Here is a 27,562-nt window from a genome sequence, read left to right as displayed (position 1 = left end):
TTAAGAGAAATGTCCAGGTTCCAATGTGCCAGCCAGTGTCCCCTCTACCAACTCTCCTGTCCTTATTCCTAGAGAGCAGGGGGCAGTTTCTTGGGCCTTAGGCCATGTTCCCCACTAGAGGTGCTTGCTGTGGGTTCCTCTTTTCCTGGAGCAGGAAAAAACGGGGAAGAGCCAGGGAGGATCCTGTATGAAACCCTAGGCCCAGGAGTCCTGCCCAGTGAGCCTGGGTTTGCTCCCTGAGGAGTTGGTTCCCACGGCGTCGGCTCGCTCTGCCCCACCCCCATCCTAGCCTCTGAGAGGGCGGGGCCGCCTGTGCCCACAGGAGAACGGCAGTGCCAGGCAAGCTAGCCTGGTTCCGTGCCAAGGTCCCCGGGCCCAGTCATCACGGTACCAGCATCACGGTGTCCAAAAGCCTAAACCTAAGGCTCTCCCACTCCCACCTCCACAAGCACATCCGCCACCAAGCTATCCAACCCCCATACCCCTGGGTGTGTAGGTGAAGCCCGCCAGCTTCAAAGGAAGAGGTTTCCTCCAACCTCCCACCCACCCCCCTCCATCGGTGCAGATTCAGAGAGGTACGAAAGAGGAACGCCTGACAAAGGCACTTTGGAGCCGGACAGGGTTATGGGGAGGACTGTACATAACTGAGGGCTGGAGGATGGGGTCTAGGGAGCCGGCGGACGTGCCCGCACTCACAATCAGACTGCCCCCGCCCCTCCAATTCAGTCCTAACCCGCTGGGCGCTAGGACCTAGGAAGGAGGGGGCGTGTTGCGAGCCATCAAAGAAGGCTCTTTGCTTGCGCGCCCGCCGAGACTAGGGGATGAGGTCACTGAATGATTGCCCCCCCCCTCTCCCCCCGGTCTTCATTCCCCACTATCCCCTTAGTTGACCTAACTTTCTGACCCTGGCACCTTGCTTCTGGTGCTGATTCCTTCTGGAACCCCCATGCCTTAAACCCTGGCTCCGAGACCCTGCAACCTCCTGTCCCTGGCACTCTAGGTTAACAGAACGCCTCTCTCCAAGACCCTCTCTCAGGAAAGACGGAGGTGTTGGCCTCTTGGGGTGCAGAGTGCCAAGGGACCCAGTACAATCTCAGTCTAGCTCCCCCAGGGCCGGAAGCGCCAGCAGCACGACTCTTACGTAATGCCGGGATCCGAAGTCCACCCCCCCTCAACCCAACACAGACCCTGGAAAGGCCGCGCAAATACCTGTGCTCCGCTCAGCTCAGCATCTCTGTGTCCGGTGTCCCTCTGGAGCCCTCATCACTGGCATAGGAACCAGCATCCCTGGGATGAGGGGTTCGGTTCTCCCCCACCGGCATCATACACAGAGAGCCGAGTACTGCAGCTGGAGAAGGAGGGGGCGACTTGGGGAAGGGGCCCGGGAGTTTGGACCTGGAGAATAGGATCCCCAAGTAGGGTGCTAGGTCAATAAGGAGGCAAGGGTTCTGAGGTGGGTGCTGGCCCAGGGGCCTGGGAATACCTACCTGCGTTTTGGGGAGCCCCTAGCTTGGGGCGATTCCGCGCAGCCGGGCGCTCCGCGGTTATTGCTTGTCAATCGCTAGCTGCGCTCTTAAAGCGGCAAGGCCTCCTAGGAGCGAAGGGGCGGAGACAGAAAGGCGAGGGCTGGGGCACAGAAGGGACGCGGCAACCCACCGTCCACTGTAAAGTAATCTCCCAGCAGCAGGCAGGTGGGCGGGTAGGTGGTGGTTAGCTGGCACCGCAAAGCCCACGGCCCCCCAACTCTGAGAAGGACCAACGTGTGTTACTTGACGCCTTGGAATTCTTTAAAAGGGCGATGATGTTTAAATAAAAGAAAGGGGGAAAAACTGAGCCTGATGGGATCACCCCCTTAACGGGACCGCTTCGTCCTGCGTTCCAGTCCCATGCAAGTCTGTTCTTTCCTAACACAGTTTGGAAAAGCAATGGGACATGAGGACCCTAATTCTCGTAGGGGCTCAGCCAGGGGGTGGCGTTATACATTCAGACGGCAAGTACCTTCAAGTTTTCAAAGAAAAACAGAAATGTTAAGAGAGCGGGACTGTGCGTTTTCATGAAAGGGACCAAGATCCTAATTTTAGCCTGGACGCAGGAAGTTGATCCTTGCCTCTGACCATGGCATAAGCGCAGAAGAAACTCTCTCCCTCCTAAATCCCATTTCAACAAGTAAGTAGTGGCGGTGGTGTCTGGTTTCTTTGGTGGTTAGAACGTGCAGGAGGCCCTAGGTTCTATCTCCGGTAGCGAAACGAAGAAAGCAAAGGGTTAAGCCCGCTAGCCCGCCTTGCTCAGCCTCTGGCTCCTCCCAGACCTGCTCGTAAAAGATACTGCACTGCCTCAGACTATTGGTGGCTGCGGTGTGGAAAACAGCCTTCATTCAGTCTGTGAAAGCCGGGGCCTTCCCTGACTTGGGTGCTCCCCCAACCCCGCCGCTGCCCTATAAAATATGCGCTCCCTGAGGAGCGGGGCATTTATATCTTTCTTGATAACTGGGCTCCTAAGGTCAGAAATGTATTGCATTCTGGAAACTTGCTTGGAAATCTCGAAAGTGAATTAACTTGAGAATTCATCCCTAGATGTGGTCCCAGCCGACTCTGTTCGCAAAGAGTAGTACTTGGGAACAGTCAAAATAGCGACGGGTCAAAATGCTAAAAGCTGTTAAGTAGCCGACCCCGCTTATTCCTGAGAAGCGAAAGTTTTGTAGCGACCCCAGATGGTGGTGATTGGAACTACAGGCTTCTGTCTGAGGAAAAAAGGCTTCCCAACTAGATCTTCCTAACTAAACTCAGGGAAAGAGGTCTCCTTCCCATTGTGAAGACTCTCTCAGATCTTACCCAGTCACCTCTGCTTAGGGAATCTGTTTGAACTTAGTTGGGAGGGGGAGAGAAATATTGATTCCTCCCAAAACTATTAATTACTTCTCAAACAAGCAAATATTACCCTCATAACAATTCACAGTAAACTTATCCTATCCAGGATGCCAAGGCCACGGTGGGATTCGAGTTCTAATCCACCTAGTGTAGTCTGACTCACTATTCTTACAGTCTGACCTTCCCACACACAAGCACACACACCTTACATTTGATTGAAAGTTTCCTACAATAGTCCTGTAAGATTAGTGGATGGAAACATTTATCAACAAAGACTACTATGCTCCTGTTTGTTCAAGATGAAGTACCAGTTTCTGTGACACTGAAATAGCCAAGGCACCTAACATCTGGGGTGAAGGTTGGGGAGAGATGTGTCACAGGGATGAAGAAATGCTATTCTAGTGGTGTGGTCAAATGTCTTTGTTTTGTGTTTGTTTTTGTTTTTTGTTTTTCGAGACAGGGTTTCTCTGTATAGCCTTGGCTGTCCTGGAACTCACTCTGTAGACCAGGCTGGCCTGGTTAAATGTCTTAACAAGACGTGCCCCCAGGGCACATTGCTGGATGCTGAGCAGAGTCGTCTCCACCCAGCTTGGGTCTCTGGAGTCGGCTGAGCTTCTTCTCCCTGTAGTCCTAGGGGCTGCAGTGCCCCTGGGAAAAATGCTTGCTTCCGATGCTGGATCTGTATTACACCTGTCTTTCTCCAGAAGTCATAGGGGTGCAGGCAGGGCTTTCCTTCAATACTTTTTTTTTTTTTCCTGTGGTGGGTGTTCAGACTGCAGCTTTGAGAATGAAGACAACAAGAAAAAAACAACAGCAACAAAACCAAGACCCTAAGCCATCACCCCAAGTGATGGCCAGCAGGAGCCCAATCTATTCAACCACACTCATGGACACACACACACACACACACACACACACACACACACCTGCAACTCTCCAAAGCTTGTTCTGAAAACTTTTTTATTTGCTATACCACTCTGGAAAAAAGAAGTTTGGAGACATCAGTGTAAAAAAAAAAAGAAAGAAAGGGAAAGAAAGAGAGAGAGAGAGAGAGAGAGAGAGAGAGAGAGAGAGAGAAAGGAAGGGAGGAAAGGGCTGGAGACATAGCTCAGCAGTTAAGAGCACTGGCTGCTCTTCCTGAGGTCCTGAGTTCAATCCCCAGTACCTGTCTATAACTGTAGTTTTATGGGATCTGCTGCCCTCTTTCAGTATGTATGACCTGTAGAATTACACTAAGCAAAACATTCATATACATAAAATTTTTTTAATCTTTAAAAAATAAATAAATAGGAAAGGGGTGATTTTCTTATGAATTATTGTAGCTGAACTACTGAACTGACTTCTGTGTGTTTAGAAGCAATTCACATATACACAAAACTTAAAGCATTATTTTGAAACTATTAAAATTCCAATGTGTTTCTCCATAGTGCAAAGAACTGCCTTGCACAGTCCTGGATGCACACCTACATGGGAAATATTATGTCCCCATATCCCCTATCTGAGCCTCAATACAACAAACAACCTGACAGGTAGCTTTGTCTTGTGTTCAAAGCCATACCGAGATATTCTGGCCTCTTGCTTTCTTTTCAACCACAAGACGGAGCCTAAAGGCTGATCCGCCATCCAAGTTCACCACTTACAACCCTGCCCTGTATTCAAACTGCTCACCTAGAAGACCCAGACTCCCCTGTGAAGCACCCTCCTTGTCTCCTCATTTCACCCCATCCCGGACATCACCCACTATTCTCTCTGTCCCCTGGTTCCACTCTTCCTTATGGGGTGGGAAGTTGTGACAACGGACCTGTTGAAATCTTAGCCCATAAAAAGTGTGTGTGCATGCTAAACCCGTTGTGGGACCTTGCTGAGCCTCAGTTTCCCCATCTGTGCACAGGCACACAGAAAATAGTCCTTAAGTTCAGGTCCCTTCTAGAAGTTTGGAAGGCTCTGGCTAGGTGCCAGGGGCACTAGTGGGTGGTTTGTCTCTTTCTCAGGCCTGCAGATGTGCCCTGACTGAGCCCAGGTCCTTGGGGTCCACCCAAGGACTTCTGAAGTAAGCCGCCTGAAGAGTATGTCCCCGGCTGACCACCCACTCGCCTTTGAGAGGAACCTTGCTTGGCCCGGTCTCCGCCACCCACTTCTCTCCTCTCCTCCCTTCAGTGCCCCAGCTTAAAGAAATAAACTGGAAACAGTTTGTTCTCTTTCTTGCTAAACTTCAGGGGCCTCAGCACAGCTGAAACTACTCCTATAGTTCCTAGGCTCCATGGAGGTCCTTTTACTAACTCATCCTAATCCTTTCTTAATTGGTATCAGACACCGGATTGGAAACAGTTTGGCAGTTCTTTCCTTCCTTTTCTTCTTAGAGATACTGTCTCACTAACTTTCCCAGGCTGGCCCTGAACTCACAATCCTCCTGCCTCAGCCCTCTCCAGTGCTGAGATTGCAGACATGCTGTTGCACACCCACCACACCTGGCTGGCTAGCAATGCTTGGCAGTAGCTGGAAGGGATGTCCAAAGGCCAGGACCTTCAGGTGTGCATGACCACTAACATCCTCCATCACAGGAGAATTAGCCCATGACTCATCTGTTACAGGGGAGACTGGGAAGTCAAAACTTCTAGTCTACTCATTAAAAAAAAAAAAAAAAATCAAATTAAAAAACCCTTTTCCACAGACAAGAGGTAGCCTCTTAGCAAATATTTCTTGAATCATTAATTACTCTGTTCCTTAAATACCTACTCCCAGTAGAGTGTGGAGTTCTTTGAGGACAGTGGCAGTGTCACTGAACTGTGGCTCCCCGTGCTCAGAGCAGAGCCTTCCACCAAAGCCAGTGCTTAGTAAACACGGGTGCGGAATCTCTGAGGACAGGGCCACATGACTATTTTATAGAGTTCCTGGGAACGGGGGTTTAAATGAGTGTCTCCCAAAGAATGTGGATTAAAGATCTCAGAGTGACAGCACTGGGAGGCAGTAAAACCTTCAGAGGATAGGTCTGCCCGGAAGTGAAAACCATAGGAAATATAAACACAGCTCGGTGTGCATAAAGCCCTGTGTTCAGTCTTGACTAAGGGAATGGGAAGAACATAGCAGCTGGACCAAGCATCAGATTGCTATCATGCCAACACTCCGAAGGCTGAAGGATGTAGAAGGATTGAAGCAAGCTCAAGGCCAGCTGGGCCTATCTAGTGAGATCTTGTCTTAAATCAAAGCAAACTAATAATAAAGTAAAAAGGGGGAAATCAGGCATGGTGGTGCACACTGTAATCCCAGAACTAAGAAGGCAGAGGCAGGCAGATCTTTGTGACTCCAAGGCCAGTCTAGTCTACATAGTGAGTTGCAGGATAGCCAGGAGTATGTAGGGAGATCGTGTCTCAAAAGGATGGGGGGGGGGGAGGGGGGCTGAGGAGACTGCTCAGTGGTTAAGGACACTAATGTTCTGCAGAGGACCCAGGTTCAGTTCCCAGCAGTCAAGTTCAGTGGTTCATGATTGTCTTTAACTACAGCTCTAGGGGAAGCCATCTTCTGGTCCCTTCAGGCAACTATATTCATGTGCACATAGCTACACACACACACCACACACAAACACTTTAAAAATCAAAACTTTTTCATGGAAAAATTTGAACTGAAAGCATGGCTCAGTCAGTAAGGTCGTTTTTGTACACATAAGAGGACCTGAGTTCCATCCCAGGTATGCATGTAAAACACAGATCCGGTGGCATGTGCCTGTAATCCCAGCTCTGAGGCCCTGGGGGTAGAGACAGAAGGATCCCTAGGGCTCACTGTCCAGACAGTCTAGCCAGTGCAAACCACCTTAGGCAAAAAAGAAAAGTTTCTTGATTGTTTCTGGGGCAATTTGTAAGGGAGATACCTCAATTTGGAGCCAAAACCCCTCAGGGGCTCCTCTGAGCTTCTCTTCCCACTAAGCCTTCACCCTGCTCCAGCACTTTCCCATAGCTGAGGACATCACACTCAGAAAAGCTAAGTAACTTGTCTGTGGACTTCAAGAGGCCATGCCAAGCTTGGAACCCAGGTCTGTCCTGGCACCAAAGCCCCTATCTCACCTCCCAGAGCTAAATGAGAGAAACAGCCAAGAGGGAAGAAGCGTAGGAAAGAGCAGGGGTTAAAAGCCATGCAACCCACAAGCCTGCTGAACAAGGACAGCTGCTGTGTGAGGGACAGGATGGGTGATGGAGGGACAGACAGGCACTTAACTAGTGGGGGCGAGGCATTTCCGAGAGACTGGATTGCTTCTGATAAGAAACTGCCTGGACTTCAGCTTCGTGCCCCTATACCCTTGGGAAGAGCTCATAATTTCTCTGAACTAGCATCCTTCCCCATAAAGAGTTAATAAGGCTTAGAAGTGCCACCTAGATAACACTAGAGATTTCACAACAGACTGGGGTGCCAGGCCTGGCACCAAGCACAACACTAATGAACGGTTATTGGTAAATGACTGCATATTCATACAGCTATTGTAATTGACAATGATACTGGGCATTAAGTCCCTTGATTCTAGAACCAGCCCAGTTGGCCATGAAGATTAAACATGACAAGTCCACCCACTTGACCTCCGAGGGCATCACTTTTAAATCACAACCTTCCTCTCCTGGTCTCAAAGGCTTATTCATGCCCACATCCTAATCCAAAGCGCACTCAGACCAACTTCAGAAGTTCTCACGGTGCTTCGCCATTCTAGTACTGTTCCAAAGTCCCAAGTCTCTTCTGAGAATCAAGCCAAACTTCTAATCAAGAACATCTGTAAAATAAATAAATAAATAAATAAATAAATAAATAAATTACATACTTTTGTCCGTTTGTTTGTTTTCAAGACAGGGTTTCTCTCTAGCCATCCTGGCCATCCTGGAACTCACTCTGTAGACCAGGCTAGCCTCAGACTCACATATATCTGCCCTGCTTTTGCCTCCCAAGTGCTAAGATTAAAGGTGTGCACCACCACCACCTGGCTAAGTTTTAATATACATGACATGAAGTAAGAGCTCCTATTCCAGACAGAAGAAACGGGGTGTAACACAGAAAGATTGGACCAAAGCAAGACCAAAACCCAGCAGAAGAAACTCCAGTTTCTCTGCCCCTACATGTTAGGCATCTGGGACTCAGCAGGCACCACCTGGACTCAAACAATCCTGTCCCTCCAGCTCTGCCACCTGAAGCTCACCTTGCCTCTGGCTAGCTCTACTCCATGCCTGAAGCTTTCCTCTAGCCAAAACTGAGAGCGACTGAGTCCCTGCACTGTCATCCTCACACCGCCAGTGGGGATAGTTCCTGAAATGAGTCAAAGAGAAAAGGACAGCCAAAGAGTCCTAGATTTGGACAGATTTCCTAGATTTCCACAGGGGACACATCACGGAAGCTTTGTGGCCATGAGGGTGGGGTTCAGGGTTGAGTACTAGGCTTGCATCTAGTTGGGATATAAGATGGCTCATTTCAAATGGAGCGTGGTGACGCATCTCTCTTAATCCTAGCACTTAGGAAGCAGAGGCAGGATGATCCACTCAAATTTATCATTGGCTACATAGTGGGTTTGAGGCCAGCCTCATGACCCTATTTCAACACACACACACACTCATGCAGGATCGTGGTAGTGCACACACCTTTAATCCCAGCACTCAGGAGACAGAGGCAAGCAGATCTTTGTGAGTTCAAGGCTGGCCTGTTCTACCTGTGAGTTCCAGGACAGCCAGGGCTACACAGAGAAACCCTGACTTGAAAAACAAACAAACAAATCATAACTTGTTAGCATGTGGGGTATGCTGGCCTCCTAAACAGCTCCTCTGGCCTATACTATGAAATTTTATCCTGAAAATCTCATTTATTTTTCTAGATTTTTGCCACCTAGGAATGCGGTTCTGGCCTCTAGGAGTTCCTGAGCTGTGGCTCTCGCCTTGATGCCGCTGACCCTGAGTTCTCACTCCTCCTCTGAGAACAGGATTTACTGGGGAGAGGGTGAAGATCAGCATCCACATGGAGAGAGGTGCACACACAGAGGGGCTCGGGGCATCCATTGCTCATGCTGTGCCCAGAGCTACAGTGCTGAGCTACGTGATCAGACCAGCCATGGCATCTCTGTCAGGCTGGAAGGGTAATGAGCTCCATTTTACATGAGATTAAGGGGGGAGGGGGGGCTCACTGGGAAATGAAGTCCCGTGACCAAGTTCACACAGCCATGACAAACTTCATACAGTCCCTCCCTGGGAGTCAGGTGACAGTGGGGGGGGGCATGCCATGTTTCACAATTTTTTCACAATTTGGTCTGGACAAGCAGCATCGTGGAACAGACAGAGGAAGATGGCAGGCTCACACCGAGGTTCACAGCCTGATCCCCAACGTGTGAGTGGACCACTTAAGAAGCAAAGATTCCTCTCTCTTCATAAAGTTTATCGGGTCACTCTCAGAGGCTCCACATGGCTGGGACAGGCAGAGCAAGAGATGACAATCCCACAGCTCTAGTCCTAGATACCAGAGCAGACATACTAGATCTCCACGGCAGCCCTGCAGGAAGAGTCCCCTCAGCTCAGCAGGATGGGGATGGTATCTCTCCAGCACTGGCCTCTGCTGACCCCAGAAACAGCCCTTCCCCTCACAATCCCAGAGACAACCCTTCCCCCCAGATCTATGTCTGATCTTGGAACAAAAAAATTACCTGACCCCAGAAGCCTCCCACCTCGGCCTCCTAGAAGACACTGTGCCCTAGTCGAGACAGTCCATTGGCCATGTGCTTCCACCCCCACACTCTCTCTGTTCCCAATTCCTGGGCCATGACACAGGAGATAAGCCACCATGGGGTGGGGCCTTAGAAGGCCAGGGTCATGGATCCATAGAAATATAAACGGCCTCTGACATCCCGGCCAGAGGCCTTTTGCTTTGCTGCTCTGCACCTGCCCAGTACGATGGTAATGTCTAGAGGCTAAGTGAGGGATGAACCCCTGTCACCTGTGCTCTTCGGGAACTTGGGGATGGAGGCTGACACCAAGGGCCTCTCCACATGCCCACTGAGGGCATGAAAAAATGAAGCCATTCTATTGGCCAGGACAGCTGCCGTAGAGAGAGCTTCTCGCCCCTGCTTGAGGTGGTGCAGATGAGGGGAAGAGGCTAAAAGAGATTTCAGGGACTCGGGAGTTCAAAGGAAATGTCCTATCTGGGGTATCATAGTCTATGATATGGAGGGGGCGGGGTTCTGTGCGTGAATGGGGACGGAGGAATTGCTGGACTGGCTCTCCAGTGTGCAACTATGTTATTCATTTAAAGTGTTTCTAAAAGCCAGGTATGGATCTGAGTGGGTACCACAGCAAACAACGGAAACTCCGCAAAGAGCTCACCTGTGACGTGTGTCAGGAGGGAGGGCTGGGAAGAGACTCAGGTAGTAACTACAAAAATGTATTATAGAATACAGCAAGAAGTGGGCATGGCAGGGGCAGAGGAGGAGAAGGATGGGTGGCAGTTTTAAATATAGGTGTCAAGGTTAGACCCATTTAGAGTGTTGAACTGAAGCTTGAAGCTGAGCTGGCCCGGCTGACACTTGGAGAACCAGGCTTCCAGGTAGATAGCAGCGAGTTTTTGTGGACCGAATAGGGAGGTGGGAAAGGCTGAAGTGGGGTGTACAAGGAATTTGCAAGGAACCTGACGGGCGACTCTAATTCGTGCATCAGTTGCTCAGCACGTGGCTCCTGTCCATTTTTACCTCCGTGCTTTGAGGATATCCCAGTGCACGTCTAGGCATGCCCTAATCTCCCTGGGAACCAGAATGTTCCTTGAGGTGCCCGAGCACGGATGTGTACTGAGGCATCTACATCTCCTGGTCTTAGCTCTGCCACACACCAGGCTTTCTTAGTAGACTCAGTGCTAGCAAGGTAGGTCTCACTCCCAGCCCACCTTCCTTCTCTGGGTCACCTGACCATGCCGTCTGTCTCGTCCTCACCAGACCGTGGCTCTGCCCTGCGCGTGCGCACTGGCTCTGGGTTGCGTAGCGGCGCTCCTGGTGCCACCCAATGGCGCCCTGGAGGAAGAGGTCCACCTGCAACCGATTCCCGAACCCAGGGCGGCCAGTTGGTTTGCAAGCTTTGGCCAGATTAACAAGTACATGGAGAAGCTCTTCAGCAACGGGTGGGGATGATGAAGGAATGGGGGAGGGAGTCATCTGGCACCTGCACTTATTTCCCTGGCCTCATGATCTCTGCAATGATGTGTCCCCTAGTTTGAAGAAATCCAAAAGCCACAAGAAACCCTCCAACACCACCAAATCCACCCCATCGAACACCACAGAACGTCCTCACTTGAGTGTCACGCGCCCCCTACGGAAGAACAGCAGCAAACCCCCAACGCAGGAACCCCTAGGACGCCTGTCATTAGCCTCCAGGTAGGCAAGGCTGGTGCAGCCAGCAGCGGCCTCCGCCCATATCCTTGGGTAAGTGGAAGAAGAGAGAGGGGAAAGCCCTGGACACCTGAAAGGGGTACGGGGGGGGGGGTTCCTCTCCAGGCTGGACCTTGACTCCCAAAGGTCTAACCCGGATCTGGCTACCCACAGACCGCTTTAGCCGATAAGCTGTGCCTCTGTTCCTTCCTACCCATGCAGCACGAACAATAAACAGCAATAGCGGGACTGACAAGGTGGCTCAGTGGTAAGGGCACTTGCCACTAAGCCTGTCAGCCAGAATTCCATCCCCGATCTCATAAGACGGAAGAAAGGACACGTATACCGTGGCTTGTGTGTGTGCACACACGTCATGCAGATACACAACAATAAAGGAATGGATAAATACATTTTAAACAAGAATCTCTATTGCTTCCGTGGCTTCTGTGGGCACTAGTGGGAAGGCCTATCCTCCAGTGAGGAGGGCACCCTGTCATTCCTTTTGTAGGACAAATAGATCTCAGCCTAGGTTTTTCCTGCATCTCTCTGCAACCTCCTCACCCACCTTCCAACACCTCACCCCGGATCTACTGCTTCCAGGGTGACCAGCTGACTCAGAGACAGAGTGGGAGGGAGGGAGGGAGGGAGGGAGGGAGGGAGAGAGAGAGAGAGAGAGAGAGAGAGAGAGAGAGAGAGATGATGGAAGAGTTGGTTCTAGGAACTTCAAAATAGGGGCTTCAGCCAGACCTGCTCCCTGACAAAGTTCACTGAGGAGCAGGACAGGCTGGAATGCTGGTCTAGCCTGTGGAAGTGGCAGATAATCAAACACAGGGGAGTAGAGGGGGGGTCGTCCCTCCTACCTCAGGTTCACAGTTCACAGTCATGGGAAGTGGGGAGACATGGTAGTGTCTGTTCCTGAAGCCTGGCTATCAAGGACACAGCACACACTTCTCCCTGTCACCCAGCCATCAAACCCAGGTGTGTGTGTGGAACAGCTTTCTAGTTCCTGCCTCTATGGGTGTTGAACTTTCTCCATTAGAACCCATCTCAGGCTGAAGAAGTGGCTCGGGGCTTAAGAATGCTGACTGCTCTTCCAGAGAATCCAGAGATTCCAAGCACCTACACAGGGTCTCACAACCGTCTGTAACTCTAGTTCCAGGAGATCTGAAACCCTCTTCTTGCCTCTGAAGGCACCAGGCAGACACGTGGTGCAGGCAAAACACCCATACATATAAAATATAATTAGAAACCATCTCCTAAGCTACCAGGGAAGGCTTTGGGACACCAGGCTCCAGTACTGGAATTCAATCCATTCTCCTGCTGAAACCTCCCACATCCCCTAAGAATCTGCATACCCTTGAACTTAAAGAATCAACTTGAGCCAAGCGTTGGCAGTATAGCTGCATCTTGTACAAGCCTTTGGCCTTTTAGGGCAGGTTCTGCTATCTGGTCATTCACACTCAACATATAGGAGCACAGAGTCATTGTTATTAAGGCTAAATGCTGAGCCCAGCACTGACCCTATCAACCCCGGCCCTTAAAACCCAGCCTGTGGCAGAGATGAGAGAACCCATTCAGGGAATGTCTCATGTCTTACCTCCCCCGTGATTATCTGTACCCACAAAAGTTCCCAGAAAGGGGAGTCCAGATCATTCTCTTTCACTTTACACACACAAACACACACACACACACACACACACACACACACACACAGAGAGAGAGAGAGAGAGAGAGAGAGAGAGAGAGAGAGAGAGAATCTTCACCTACTCAGGATATCTGATATGGGTAGATAGTCTACAGGAATTCCTCAGGTAGTACCTGAGTCTTCCTTCCCTGCCCCAAGAACCAAAGAGACCAAGTCAATCTTGGAGAACACATGACACATGGAGAACGCTTGGCTAACTGTCTCCTCCCTGGGGTCACATTCCCCTACAGCAGTAGCTGAATTTCATTCTTAGTCGGGTCTTAGTCAGGCAGTTCACTACCTCTCAGAACAGCCCAGTCTCTCTAGAGTTCTAGAGAACAGTTCCGGGACTCACAGCAGAAGTTGGCCGACCCCCGACCCCCCCCCCAACACTCAGCGTCTGAGCTCTTGCCCCTGCCCCATTTCAAGGCCACTTTGATATAAGTGATTCTTCTCCCACTGCCCAGGTTATAGGAAGCAATCTTGGTACGTTTGGGAACAGGGCTGGCCTCAAGTTGAGGAGCTGGATGGTTTAGGGGTGCTGGGATGAGAAGATTAAGCTTAAGACTGCGACATCACAGACCTTTGTGAGGGGAATCTCACTTCTCTCCAGACCACAACTTGCCCCTCTGTGAAAGGGATGAGCTGAGCCCCTACATACACCCAGGGTTAGCATAACTCTTTATCCCTATCTCCCCTTCCCCGCCTCTCTGACTGTGAACTTTACCTGCCCCTGTCTCTATAGGTGTACACACACACACACAGGCTATAATTTTAATTTGCTTTATTTAGTTTGCAAGAGAGCAGGTAGTTTCAAGAATTCAGGAAAGAGAGCTGGACCTGTACTGTCCTGCAGCCATGGGCAGGAGACAGGAGAGGTGCTTCAAGTCCATTGGGCTCAGCTCCCTGTAAGGAAAGAAGAGAACCCCGAGAAAGGACAGTCCTTGTACCCTGAGACTTTGTTTCCTTTCCGCCTCCTCTGGATCGCTCCTTTCCAGACCTACCTTCAGCTCCAGGATGCAGAGCAGGGAATCAAACCAACAGGGGGGCTGGTGCATGGGGAGAGCTGCATTCCAGGAAGTCCACCTGTGTTCTCCTCGGCTCTCTTCCCATACCTGGGAAGGGAGACGGCTGGGATAAGTATAGTTCCCAGGTGTCAGTCACCTGCTTTGTAGCCCCCGCTTAGACACTTTCCTGCCCACAGCACATGGACCTAAGCCACTTGATAGATTTTCTCAGAGCAGGCATAGAAGGGACTGGGAGAGGGGCTAGAGTTAGGAATATAGGAATCTCTCTCTCTCTCTCTCTCTCTCTCTCTCTCTCTCTCTCTCTCTCACACACACACACACACACACACACACACACACACACACACGGCCCTACCTTGGCCTGGTCAGCGTGTTGATGTATCTGCGGAGTTGAGTTTCATACTGAGCCATCTGCTCCGGTGTGGCATAGTCCCCTGGGTACATTGGCTCTAGTGGGGCTCCCCAGGCACCCTGCAGGGGCTGCAGCAGCAGAGCCACCCAAGTAGATACGAGAAACAGGGAGAGGCAGCAGTATGCGACAGCCATCTAATGAACAAGGAATCGTGGAAGCAGAACACGGCCCATCAGCAGATCCTTCTGTGTCCAAGGCCTACGTGTCCAGCCACTGCCCACCCACCACACATTTCTTCAAGCCACGCCTGGGGACGAGGGCAGATGCAAGAGCCACCAGCATCTACTACCTTCCTTCTCTAGAAAACAAGGACACCTCCACACACATACCCCTCAAGCCAGCAGTCAGAGGACCTGTGCCTTGGCAACATAGAAAAAGATAGCAGAAGAACTGGGTATGAGAGCTGGATACACAGGACTTAAGACACTGATGGCTCTGAGGATGCAGGAATGGCCAGAGCTGGTGGGAACCACAGGGTGGGAGACACAGAGTTAACTTGTAAAGCAAAGGAACAGAAGTTTATGACAGTGTGGGTCCTGCTTTTGACTGACAGGTTTATCCAGATGCAGAGAGAGACCCAAGAAGGACCTTAGGTCTCTTGAGGGCTCCAGGCCTACAAAGCACCAATTCCGACCCTCCATCACCAGCCTCAACCCAAGGAGTCCCCAGAGGCAGGACAGGATGAGCTCACTTACCCTGTATCCTGAGCAAGTGAGTGTTGGACCAAGACACCTATCTCCTGCTGGACTGGTCTCTCTGCTCATGGCTGTGCCCCTTTATAGTCCTCAGCACCCCCAGAGTCCCCGCCTCCTGTCAACCTTGCTGCCAGCCTTCAACACCCCTCCTTTGCTCTCTCCCTGGTATCTGAAACATGGGCACTGCAGCCAGAAATAGAAAGGCACCTGCCAGTGTTCTAGGTGTCAGAGTAGCACAGAATAAAAAGCTGGACCACGACAAAGGTCTCCTGTGGGGTTCATATCCAGCTTTGGACACCAGAACAGACTTTATTCATAAATGACAGGATCCTGACATGGTAACCCATAGTTCTAGTCGCTGGCCTCAGGACACCCTCTCCAGAGACAACCCCAGTCCCCAACGGGTTTCCTCAGGGTATGGACTGAAAGCTGAAGGAAGTACTAGGCTTTACTTCTAGCATGAAGGATGGAAGTCGGGCCCTCAATCCAGTGTACAGCTAGGTCAAGGAAGGGGCAGAGAAGGTGACTCAGAGCCACTTGGAAGGGAGTGGAGAAATCCATTTGATGCGTGCATAGAATGCCAACTGAGATCCTGTGGGCCAGAGTTCAAAGGACACAGGGTTCGTGGGGAAAGACAGTTCCTGGTAGCTGTTTCCTTTCCCAGCACAGAGCTCTGTCCCAGGGGAGTGCTAAAAACCAGCATCACTTATAAGCTCCAAGATGCCCTCCCCTCAAAAAAAAAAAAAAAAAAAAAAACCTCCACGCTGTCGTCCCACTGAACCCCTACAAGGGATCCAATTTGACAGACAAAAAATGGGGGAAGGCTCACAGAGGAGGGAACGCTTGTCCAAGACTCACAGTCAGCCTTCAGTTCCTCCCCTGAGAGATTTTTCTGGTGCCAGTGCACACGAGGAAAGCCACTGTCCTTTTATGTTCAGTTGCCTTTTCCCAGACAGACCACCACCCTGCTCAAGTCAAGCCCAGTGACCGGCTCTGTTTATTTTGATGCCTGTGAAGGAAGCAAGGGCCTCTCTCTCCTGAGGTTCTGCTCTCAGGGCTTAACAACAAGAAGCATCACCGCGGGTCCTGGGACGCAGGAAGTGATGAGAGAGGAGAAGGTGACAGCAGTCATCTATCGTGGAGAGGTTAGAGGTCAGATAGGCCTAGGCCCAATTGCTGTCCCTGCCACTGCCCGCTGGTCCTGGGAGCATAATCCAATTAGAGCTTCTGGGGTTCGATTCCAACTGGCTCATTGCGTTCATCCCCAGACAGGGAAAATCAAGGAGCCTGTTCCTCTAGCTCTCATTTATGGTAGCAAGAAGAGCACCAATCGCTCAAAGTAGATAGAGTTCATTTCTTAGCGAGCCTGGCCCCTTCTCCGGGCTTGGGCTTCCCACTATGCAAAACCAGTGACAAGTTTCGATTCGAGCCTCCGCTCTAGCCCCGAGCGACCACGGCTGCCACCAGGGGGCGCCTGACTCCGGCGCCGGTTTTAAGGATCCGGGTTTCCAGGAGCTCTGTACCTTGTGTTCTAGCCTCTACTGCAGGTGAAGGACCCTAACCAAACAGACTGTATCGGGGACTGAGTCTGGTGTGGGAAATATTTACGGTTTGCCACGCAAGTCAACCAGCTTTGTTGGTCCCAAGAAATCACAGCTGCTCCTCAAATGTCAACCAAATAGACTATTGCAATGACAGATTCCAGGGTCTTTGCAGGGGTAGTAGTGACAATCCAGAAGGAAGCAGTACCTGTGCCTTCTAAATATTATGGTCATATCTGGAACACAGAGATAGCTCCTGCTAGTCTTTGTGGGCTCCTGCAGCGCTTGCATAGAAGCTTCCAGGAAGACACACGTGCTCACCTGCAGACTGACCAAGACACTAGTGGCATCTTACTAACCAAGTGCTCTCTAGACAAGGAAGATGGCTACAGGCCAATGTGATAATGAGGTTAGGAGAACAGCCCAGAAACATGAGGGTGAGTGAAGTATGTGAAGGAACAACGTGCAGAGGTCCCACATACAATCTATAGGACAGGCGTTTTTCCATGACACCTGGCTGTCTTACCCCAGCCTCGGCTGCTCTCAGAGCACAGGCCAAGAAGTCACTCACAGCACACCGTTTTGTTTGATTTTGTTTAGTAGTGTGTGTGGTGTTGAGGGTGGTGAGTATGTGTGTGTATGTAGGTGGATATGGGTACAATATGTGTGGGTATGTGTACATCTAAGTGTGTGTGTGAGGGCTTGTGTATATGTGGGGGGGGTGTGCATGTACACACCTCAGGTGGCATTCCTCAAACACTGTCCACTTTGTTTTCTGAATCAGGGTCTCTCACTGGGACCTGGGACTCACACCGAGGCTGAACGGGCCAGCCAGTGAGCTCCAGGGATCCACCCATCTCCACGGCTCTTACACTGGGATCAGACTCATGTACCACTGTGAATACCTTCCTGCACCAGTGCTGTGGATTTTCCCGGGTCTTTACACAGATGGTAAGTACTTTACCAACTGAGCCATCTCTCCGGCCCCCTGCTTTGTAATGTTTGAGGTGCATATCACTACATAATTCAAGATAGCCTTGAAAGTTGTGGTCCTCCTGCCTCAGCCTCCCAAATGTGTCATTGTGCCCAATTTGCATGTAGGTCTTAGGGACGTCAGAAGGAAAGGAGGAAGAGGGCGTTCTTCAAAGAGCTCAAAGGCAAAGAAGGAGGCTCAGGCAGCTTTTCATTTACCTTTTTTTTTTTTTTTTTAAAGATGAGGTCACTAAAATAGGGAAGAAGCAGGTACAGCCATCTGTCACCTAGGACTATATTTCAGATCCTTCCCCCAAAAGATCCCTCATAGGTAACCCTTAGGGCTGCCAAGAAGCCCAGCAGGACCCAAGTTAAATCCCCAAAACCCACAGCAGAAGGAAAGAACCAACTTCTTGACCTTGTACCTTCACATGAGTACCATGTTACACACGTGCGTGCGCGCACACACACACACACACACAACCAAATCAATATCATAGTACTATGCTGTGTGTGAAATAATTAGCTAATGATCTAACACATAAAGAAGTGCTGTTTGGGGTTGGAGAAATGGCTCAGTGGTTAAGAGCACTGACTCTGCTTCCTGAGGTCCTGAGTTCAATTCCCAGCAACCACATGGTGGCTCACAACCATCTGTAATGAGATCTGATGCCCTCTTCTGGTTTGTCTGAAGACAGCGACAGTGTACTCACATGCATAAAATAAATAAAATCTTTAAAGAAGAGGAAGAGGAAGAAGAAGAAGAGCTATTTGAACCAGGCATGGTGATACACATCTTTAATGTACTTAGAAGGAAGATGGATCTCTGCTGGTTCGAGGCCAGCCTGGTCTACCCAGTGAGTTCCAGGACAGTCAGGGCTATATAGAGCTCTGTCTCAAAACAAAACTGATATCTGCCTGACAGTGCAGGCTTGACAACTTGAGTTTGACCCCTCGGGACCCATGTAAAGGTCAAAGAGGGAAGTTACTACCCTAAGTTGTTTGTTATAATTTATATATATATATATATATATATATATATATATATATATATATATATATATATTGATTGAATGCAGCTGTCTTCAGACACACCAGAAGAGAGCATTGGATCCCATGACAGATGGCTGTGAGCCTCCATGTGGTTGCTGGGAATTGAACTCAGAACCTCTGGAAGAGCAGTCAGTGCTCTTAACCTCTGAGCCATCTCTCCAGCCCCTAAGTTGTCCTTTTAACGCCACAGACTGTGACACTCACATTTTACACAATAAAAATCAGTATCATTTTTAAGAAGAACTTCTTGCAAAGGTAATCATTGTTGCTATCTTTGTTAACTATTATCATATCTAAGTTTCTTCCTGGCTTCTATATTGATTAAGTTAATCAGCCACAGATTACACACCTGCTCAAAATGCCCCCAAGGAAACCAGAAGTGAAGTCACATCACTAAGAGTTAACTAGACAGGACACTTTACACAAACTGTCTGTGGCCATGTATATGTCTCTCCAGGTCCCTTCTGCGTTAGCTTTGCACTGGCCCCAGCTTCCCCAGACAGACCAACAGACAGGGGACCACAGACACCAGCATCCAGACATGGAGTCTTCTCTACTCAACCCTAGAAGCAGTCACTGCGAGCTTGGAGCAGTAGAGAAACACAGGACTACAAAGGGAGGACTCGGGTAATGGGGATGCTGGAAGGAAAGATAACAGAGAGACTAACTCCACCAAAGGGGAACCAGAAATGGCTTCTAGGAGGTGACCATAATGCAAGAGGGGCTTTCCAGGCCGGAGAGAAAGAAAGCAATGCAAGCAAGCCCCGTGGAGCCCAGAATCCATGCAGTCTATGACATATGTTAGGCCCTGGGGTTGCTTCTTCATCCTATCCTTGTGAAGGTGAAGGGCATCCCCAGAAAGTAGATGTGGGGGTCTCATGGTCCCCTATACAGAAAGTAGTATTATACCAGAGGCCACTCTCCTTCCAGGGCCAGCAGGCTGTAAGGAGTCCTGCATATCTCTCCCATCCACACAGTGATACCAACCCAGACTTCCTGGATGACACCATTTCTGTGGATCTGTAACCTTGACTTCAACGTGGTACCTCCTCCCTCATCCTCCAGCCTCCCCCCTGGGCAGGTGCTTCTCAACAAAGGATGGGGATCATATGCCCCTCCTCCAGCACTACCCCCTTCAAAACCTAGAAGAACAAGACACAGAAATGATGGACACATTTCATAGTGAACAGGGAAGTAGCCAGAGAGAGTGCTGGGTGGCCAGAGAAGGCAGAAAACTCCAATTAATGGGCCAACCAATGGGCTTCTTGCAGTGAGATATCCAGAGACTCAGGTTAACCTATAGTTTAACACCCACAACACTTTAGACCTCCGTGTTTAATGGGGAGAGAGAGGAATTGGAGGGTGTCCCCATGGCCTTTTCACCAGAAAGTCACAGTCATAGCTGTGAGCCTGCATTCAGCAATATAGGGAATTCCCCCTGATTCCCCCTGTTGCTGAGAGAATGGAGACCTCCACACTCCCGCTGCTCCTCCTGCTCAAGGGAAGTGACTTCTCTGCCTTTTAGCACACCCTATCTCCTCTCCAAGGTCACTTCCTCCAGGGTCTCCTAGATCCTGTCCTCCTGTTCTTCATGGCTGCTCAGGGCAACTCCCCGGGGAGTGGTGCCTAGCCTTCTGGATGCTCTCCTGAACCTTAAACTCTCTCCATCTGCATCCTTTCTGTCTCCCCCACCTCTCCTCGAGTGTTCAGAATCTACTGCACCCACTCTCCTAGGCTCTCTTCCCCCAGAGTGCCTTCCCAGGTCCTTTCAGAGACTTCAGTTGAGATGAAGTGTCTATCTCCCAACCATGCCCTCTTCTTGTCCTCGGAGTCTTTTTTTTTTTCTTTTCTTAGACACCTGTCTTTCCTGGGGCTCAAGACACCTTACATACCACTGACGCCATCTCCGCAAAAGTGAAGAGGACGGATAGAGAAACACACGAGTATTTTGTGTGAAATTTGCCTTTTATTTGGGAACAGGGAAATGAACACACACAGCCCTCCAGCCTGGGTGTCCGGGACACCACATATGAAGTGCCCTCTTCTTAAACCAAACATGCAAGTGAAGTCGGTGTAGTTAGCACATATCGCAGGAGGCTTTGTGGGGTCCTCACCACTGGTCCAAATCTTCTGACCTGCGGGAGGAAAAGGAAATGAATTGAATGGGGGGCAGGGTTGTAAGTGATGGGGCCAGGCCACACTCCAGGACATGCATGGGGAGGGATGTTTTCTACCGAGACCTGAAGGGGAGGTTCTCGCTGTCGTCTGTGAAGAGCAGTTTGGAGAACAGAGCTGCGGGGACGTCTCTTTTCCCATACCTGGGGGCGGGACCACAAAGGGGCGTGGTCAGGCCTCCTGGTGGAGCTGGAGAGAGGGAGCAACGCTCCTCCCCAGGCTAGGGTCCACCCGCCTGCCCTCTCCCGCGCTCACCGCTGCCGGGTGACCAGGTTGAGGTAGTGGCGCAGAGAGGCGTAGTAGCGGCTCAGCTCCTCCGGGGAGGCGTCTTCTCCCGGAGCCTCTGGTTTGGTGGGGTAGGCGTCCACCAGCGCTCCCAGGCAGGCGAGCAGGACTAGCAGCACTGCGACCATGACTGGCCAAGGCCTGCGCACCGCCACCATCTAGGAGGAAAGCGTTGGTGGGTGGGCCATCCTGAGCCTCGATCCTCCACGGCGGGAGGCTGCGGCTGCCGTCGGGCCCACGTCTCAGTTTGTCCCAACCACAAGACTCACCTAGTCTTCTCCCGCCTTGCACCATCTCTAGCCTCAGTTTCCCCATCTGTCAGTCCTGCCTGCCTCTCCACTCCCGCTGATACCCAAAGAGGGGTAGATAAGGGAGGAAAGCTGCAATGACACCCGAGTTCCCCACAGGCTTCTCCATCTCATCTCAGATAGACCCTTGCCCTCCCAGCTCGCAAACACTCAGTCTCAGTTTCCAACAACCCGACCTCTGTTTCCCCACAAAATATCACAATATCAGACCATTCCTGAACCCGGGTCACTCACAGCTGTTACAGCTCCCGAAGCAAGATGAGCAGAAAATGGAAGGCAGGAGAGGCTGGAAGGCTGGACAGCTACTGATCCCTGTGGCCTCTGCTCAGAGCTTCCCTGCGGGGCTTATATCCCACTTGGAAAGGGAGGGGGGAGTCCAGGGGAGGGGAGCCAGCAGGGGAGGGCTTGTCTCCGTCTCCTCCCTCCCTCCACCCCTGCCAATTGCTGACTTTACACCCAGCCAGTACGTGCTGTCTCTCCACCTCAGCAAGAGCTGAGGGGGCAGTCCCATCTTCAAACTTGGGGTCCTTCTGGAAGGGTGCCTTGCCTGAATCCAGTGTTCACCCTACGGCTGCCACAAGGAACTGAATCTAGAGTTTGGATCTAGACTAACTGGGCAAAACCAGGAATGAGATTCCATCTTCCTTAGCCTGTTCATAGAAGGGGATGGAGAAGGGGAAATGCTGTTTCTTCAGCCTGTGCACCTGTGATAGCTCCTTTCAGGAAGCAGCCCTGTATGCTTCTGTTTGGAGAAGGTCCCAGGACTGACTGGCCCTGGAGGGAAGTCTTTTTCTGCTGAAGGCAGGCATAGGCGCATGTGTCCTCGCCTCCCAACCTGATTATGATGTTTCGAGGACGAGGCCTCACTGAACGGACATTGCGTTGTGTCCTTTCTCCATTGAAACAGACGTGGGAGTGGGAGGGAGCTAGTTCCCTTCACAGAAGCAACTTCATCAGCTGCTTGTATATTTCAGCCTAAAACAGACAGACTCAGGACCAGCCAGCTATACAGACAGAGTCAGAACCCCCTTCTCTGACCAAGAGACCTTCAGAACATAGGTGTCTTTTGCGGCTGAGTGATGCTAAGGTGACCTGGTCATTGCACTGTTTAAGTTCACTACAGTCATCTCTGGACTCTGGGGTCCATGAGGGAAGGCCTGCAGAAGAGGGGCAACCACTAACGATTAGTAAGCATTTATTTTGTGCTGTGTAACACATCAATTCCTGCACAATATTCAGAGTGTCCCATCTTACTAGCAAGGAAACAGAAGTTCTGAGGGGTCATCCATGGCTCACACAGGATGAGGGCAGACAAACCTGGGGAACAGCCTTCTCAGTGCTGACAATGGACAGTCATGGCACCCCAAAGCTCAGGAGTTACACATGGGAGTAGGAGTGGACGCTGTCTGGAGCCACAGCCTACTCTGATTGGCTGAGAGGGGGAAGGACCCCAGCCCCATGAGGGAAGAGCTCCATCAGACCCACCTGCTTTATCAAAAGGAGAGGGCCACAGGGAAGTGCTCTGTAAAACCCTTTCTAGGACCTTCTCCCAGCTCTGCCAGAGTCTCCACCACTTCCGACCACGGAAACAGGAAGAGCCATCTTGCCCAGACCCCTAGTTCTGGGCCAGCCCTTCCACTTTCCAGGACAGATGGCCATAGGTGTTATTTTTAGAACTCACCTGAGATGGAGCACCCAGGGCTTCTTCAATCACCTTTTTTTATGGGTTTAGTCACCTGCACTCTCCGGAAATGGATCTTTATCAGCCAGCCAGGTCTCACTGGGCCCTTGTAACAGAAGTACCAGGGCATCCTGATGAGCATGGACATGGAAGAGATCAGGACAACAGGACATGTACCCCAGCCTTGGAGAAAAGAGAGACACAGTCCTTCTTAGGGAGCCTGTATCTGGGGGTCAAGGCACAGCCTTGTCCCCATCTCAGGAGATCCACATCCTTGGGGAATCCCAGTCTTAAAAGACCCCAGAACAGTTACAGAGAGACCAGCCAGTGTTCTGTATGGAGAGGAGATAACAGAAGTACAGGAATTCTAGTCCTCTAGGGAAATCCAAAGGCCATGGTACAACAAGGCAGGTGCTGGGGAGAGGACAACCTGGGTGCTGGCCAGGGCAGCTATGACCACAGAGGCCGGAGCCTAGATAGACAAGGATGCTACAGGCTACAAGGGACGGGAGATGGGAATGGACATTTGTTCATTGGTCCCTGAAGGGCTCGCTATGGTGGTGAGTGAGTTGTAGGCGCACCAACCCCAAAGAGAGACAAAGGAGCTTGTGAGAGAAACACAGAGGATCTGCCATGCCTGGATGCCCCTCCCCACCTTAGGGGACACAAGGTTCAAGGAAAGAAGAGAAATGGTGGAGACACAAGAGGATATAGGGAAGGCCTAGCTTCAGTGTAAGAAAGCAAGCTGAACCCAAGGGGGTCCCTCAGTGTGGACCAGAAACCAGCCTCCCCCATCCTCACAAACCCCCTCTGTGCATCTTGACACTCCCTCCAGTCCCATGCCCCAATTACAGGACAAGCTTCCTATTCATTAATCATCTCCCCCGCATCAAAGACTTAATTAACTGTTGATTAGTGAGGAGGATGTCTCGATCAATAGGCCTGGCTGGCCCCACTGAGGGCCCTCATCATCATCGACCCGTGACTCAGCCTCCACGAGACAAGTCTGCAAACTAGAGACAAGTCTGTGTGAGGGGAAACTTCCAGAACAATTCTTACTGTGCCCTTGAGACCACCAGGACCAGCCTCCAACTTGTCCTTGAAGGATACAGAGACAGAACTGCTGGGATCCCATTACTCTTTATCCTCAGAGGACATAATAAAACCAACCCAGGTCAGGGAGGTTAGAAACCTGGACCTCAGAAAACCATTTGCCTTGTCTAGTAATATCAAGTCCACTCATCCTAAGTGACTTAGCCTTCTGTAACGTATCAGCCGTCACCCGAACCCAGTATCTGCAACAGGAACCTTTGATACACAAGACATTGCCAACGACTCCTCCCCAAGCAAAGTCACAGGCAGGAAAGAATCATTCCTTACAGACATGGGTGCAAAACCTCTAATCTCATCACTAGAGACCTCAAGTTCTAGAGCAGCCTGGACTACATAATGTCACTTTGCTTCAGAGAAAAACAACAACAGGGAGGGGGGATGTAACTCAGGTCTAGCTCTTACTTAGCATGCACAGATCTCTGAGATTGATCCCCCAGCATTAGCCGGGATCCCCCACCACACATCTAGAACCCCAGTACTGCAGATGTAGAAGCGAGATCAGAAGTTCAACATGTATCTTTGGCTATATCAAGAGCTTGAGGCTATCCCAGGATACGTGAGACTATCTTAATTATGGTCACTATTGCATGATGAAACGCCATGACCCAAGCAAGTTGGGGAGGAAAGGCTGTGTTTGGCTTACACTTCCACATCACTGTTTATCCTCAAAGGATGTCAGGACAGGAAAGGAAGCAGAGCAAGACCCTGGAAGCAGACGCTGATGCAGAGGCCGTGGAGGGGCGCTGGGTACTGGCTTTCTCCTCATGGCTAACTCCTCCTGGTTTATTATAGGCTCAGGACCACCAGCCCAGGGATGGCACCACCCACAATGGGCTGGACCCTTCTCCAATCACTAAGAAAATGGGCTACTGATATATCTTATGGAGACATTTTCTCAACTGGGCTTGCCTCCTTTCAGATGTCTCTAGCTTGTGTAATGTTGACATCTAGCCAGGATAAAGACCCTGTCTAGAAAGAATGAAAGGCGAGAGAGGTGTGGGGAGGAAAGAAAAGGAAATCTGGTAAAATAACTCAGCACGTAAAGGCACTTGTCACCAACCCTGGTGACCAGAATTCAACCCAGGCAGACGTAGTTGAGGCGTGATCTGGTTGATCATAACCTCAGTTCCAATTCTTCAAGAAGGTCCAAAGAGGTCCCTGTTGCCTGAGGGGACAGGCTGGTTCTCAGGAGATGGTGACTCATGCTCCAGGGTACAAGACTCACCCTGTGGATGACGGCCCTCAGCTGGGAATGATCCAGCAAGCTTCTGCTGTTCCTGGAACCCCAGGTAATGGCAGGTTTGGAACCACAGATTATTTCTGTGTCTTCTGTTCAAGGGAATGAGATAAATCTACATACAGACAGTCCTTGAGCACTGAACATGTCTATGCAGAGTCGGACAGGAATCTCCCCCAACGTAAAAAACAGATACCGAATGAAAACAGTGATTCCAGAGAGGGATGGGTGGTTTTTAACGAGGTGGTTTCTAAGTACCTTTTAGAATAGGATTTTAACAAATCTAAAAACATAATCCATTCAAATTTGTTGCTAAGAAAAAGCAGGCATGAGGGTGTGTGAGACGGTTCACCTGGTACAGGCCCTGGCCCTGCAGGCCTGAGTTCCATCCCTGAAACCTACATAAAGGTGAAAGAATCAACTCCACAAAGCTGTCTTTTAATCACATATGTACTGGGGCACATGCACACACACACACACACACACACACACACACACACACACACATACACTCCACATTAATAATAAATAAAAGTTAAAAAAGAGATTAGAACAACAGATACACATTTGGCCTGTGTTTCGTTTGTTTGTTTGCTTGCTTGCTTTGTTTTTAGACTGGGTTTTATTATGTAGTCCTGGATAGCCCAGATCTCACAATGCAGATCAGGCTGGACTTGAAATCATACAGATCCACCTGTCTCTACCTCCCACGTGCTGGAATGGAAAGTGTGTACCACCACACTCAACAAATGTCTTATTTTTTAAAAGCAGGATTTAATTCAATTTCCGTTTCTTCTATAAAAAACCCTATGTGGTAAACACAGCTGGAACCTGGGACCTCTGCATGGAGATTCTTTGTGCATTTCACAAGATGGTTGGTGAATTTCTGCTAGAGAGACTTAGTAAACATGCTCTCTTCCAAGAGATCCCAGGTCAGGTGGCTGTGTGTAGCTCTTAGAGATAGCATTAAAGGTGGCCTGATAACATTGCTCAGAGTGACAGTATAGTCCCTGAATGAGGTGTAGCAGTCATCAATGCCAGCCAGCCACCCAACAGCAGCAGCTTCTTGGGCATGGCAGCCGAGACAATGCCTGTGTCTCTGGGGCCAGAGATGAATCCCCCAGCACAGCATGTCACCAGCATGGTCAGTGTGAGGTTTATCCATCTTGTTGCTCTGGCAGCCTCTCTGCACTGAGATAATGAAGAGCTTGACAGAGATGTGGCATCTCAGATGGCAGTGGCTACCCTTCTTGGAACACTTAACATCCAGAACAACATGACCATTGCAGTCCCCCACAGTGACAAAGGTCTTGAACCTGGTGCGCTGATGATCTGGAGTCTGCCTCCACACTGCCATGATAACAGAGCCTCATCCCTAAAGGACGTGCAAGAAGACAATGACCGCAGGCTCCTTGACAGACAGGGAGAACAAATGGATCCCCTCCAGGGGCTTGATCTTCATGTTGTTAACCAGGCGGCCCAGCTTGGTGATGAAAATACATTCCTTCTCTTCAGTTTGCCTTATGGTTTTTAGTTGTTGTTGTCGTTTTCAAGGCAGGGTTTCTCAGGGCTGGAGAGATGGCTCAGCAGTTGGGAGCATTGACTGCTCTTCCAGAGGTCCTGAGTTCAATTTCCAGCAACCACATGGTGGTGGCTCACAACCATCTGTAATGTGATCTTCTGGGATCTGTAATGCCTCTTCTGGTGTGTCTGAAGACAGCAACAGTGCACTCATATAAATAAAATATAAATAAATCTTTTTAAAAACATTAAAAAAAAAAAAAAAAAAAAAGACAGTGTTTCTCTGTGTAGCCCTGGCTGTCCTAGAACTAGCTCTGAAGACTAGGCCAGTCCTGAACCCACAGAGATATGCCCACCTCTGTCTCCTGAGTGCTGTGATTAAAGGCATATGTCCAGCCCTTGTCTTCAATTTTAGCTTCACCAGCCTGCTAGCCTCAGCTCCAGATGCTCCTGAAGTCCCTGTGAGGTCACTGCAGCCTCCCAATCCTGCTTCTCACACACTCTGCCAGGACCTCCTGGACACACTGCTCGGCTGCCACCCTGCATTCGGTGTTTTCCTGTGAAAGAGACAATATATTTTTTAAATTTTGCCCTTTTTCTTTTTAAGATTTAGAGTGGGACACAT

The 27,562-nt window shown here is 50.2% G+C and overlaps 3 protein-coding genes and 1 long non-coding RNA gene across 7 annotated transcripts in view; 1 reads left to right on the top strand and 3 right to left on the bottom strand.

Annotated features, from left to right (window-relative positions):
- Positions 1–1,642, bottom strand: part of Mpp2 (MAGUK p55 scaffold protein 2) — a 29,722-nt gene extending 28,080 nt beyond the window's left edge. The window contains exons 1-2 of one of the 3 annotated variants that reach the window (XM_034506183.2): positions 1,488–1,620; positions 1,210–1,348 (exon numbers count right to left, since the gene is read on the bottom strand). The gene's annotated coding sequence lies outside the window, so the exon portion shown is untranslated. Of the gene's footprint in view, positions 1–1,209; positions 1,396–1,487 lie in introns of all 3 variants that reach the window. The other 2 variants (XM_076935735.1, XM_034506181.2) reach the window with 2 other exon arrangements.
- Positions 1,643–10,822: 9,180 nt separating this feature from the next.
- LOC117711935 (uncharacterized) lies at positions 10,823–11,655 on the top strand. The gene is made up of 3 exons (XR_004607164.2): positions 10,823–10,985; positions 11,077–11,238; positions 11,455–11,655. It is a non-coding gene; the product is annotated as an uncharacterized LOC117711935 (long non-coding RNA).
- Positions 11,656–13,685: 2,030 nt separating this feature from the next.
- On the bottom strand, positions 13,686–15,101 carry Ppy (pancreatic polypeptide). The gene is made up of 4 exons (XM_034507717.2): positions 15,052–15,101; positions 14,300–14,490; positions 13,921–14,031; positions 13,686–13,822 (listed from the first exon to the last, which is right to left on the bottom strand). The coding sequence occupies exons 2-3, from the start codon at positions 14,488–14,490 to the stop codon at positions 13,923–13,925; spliced, it is 300 nt and encodes a 99-aa protein (XP_034363608.1). The 5' UTR covers positions 15,052–15,101; the 3' UTR covers positions 13,686–13,822; positions 13,921–13,922.
- A 5,512-nt stretch (positions 15,102–20,613) lies between these two features.
- Pyy (peptide YY) lies at positions 20,614–21,725 on the bottom strand. Of its 2 annotated transcripts, none has more exons than XM_034507805.2 (4): positions 21,620–21,725; positions 21,048–21,235; positions 20,852–20,935; positions 20,614–20,752 (listed from the first exon to the last, which is right to left on the bottom strand). In XM_034507805.2, exons 2-4 carry the CDS (start codon positions 21,233–21,235, stop codon positions 20,728–20,730), a joined length of 297 nt encoding a protein of 98 aa, XP_034363696.1. In that variant the 5' UTR covers positions 21,620–21,725; the 3' UTR covers positions 20,614–20,727. The 2 variants fall into 2 exon arrangements, with proteins under 2 accessions (XP_034363696.1, XP_034363697.1); XM_034507806.2 differs by having other exon boundaries at positions 20,616–20,752; positions 20,858–20,935.
- Between the last annotated feature and the right edge of the window lie 5,837 nt (positions 21,726–27,562).

The sequence above is a fragment of the Arvicanthis niloticus genome, chromosome 6 (assembly GCF_011762505.2).
Source record: "Arvicanthis niloticus isolate mArvNil1 chromosome 6, mArvNil1.pat.X, whole genome shotgun sequence".
NCBI classification, from domain to species: domain Eukaryota; kingdom Metazoa; phylum Chordata; class Mammalia; order Rodentia; family Muridae; genus Arvicanthis; species Arvicanthis niloticus.
Note: the sequence above shows the minus strand (reverse complement) of the source record. Positions and strands in the feature narration are given on the sequence as shown.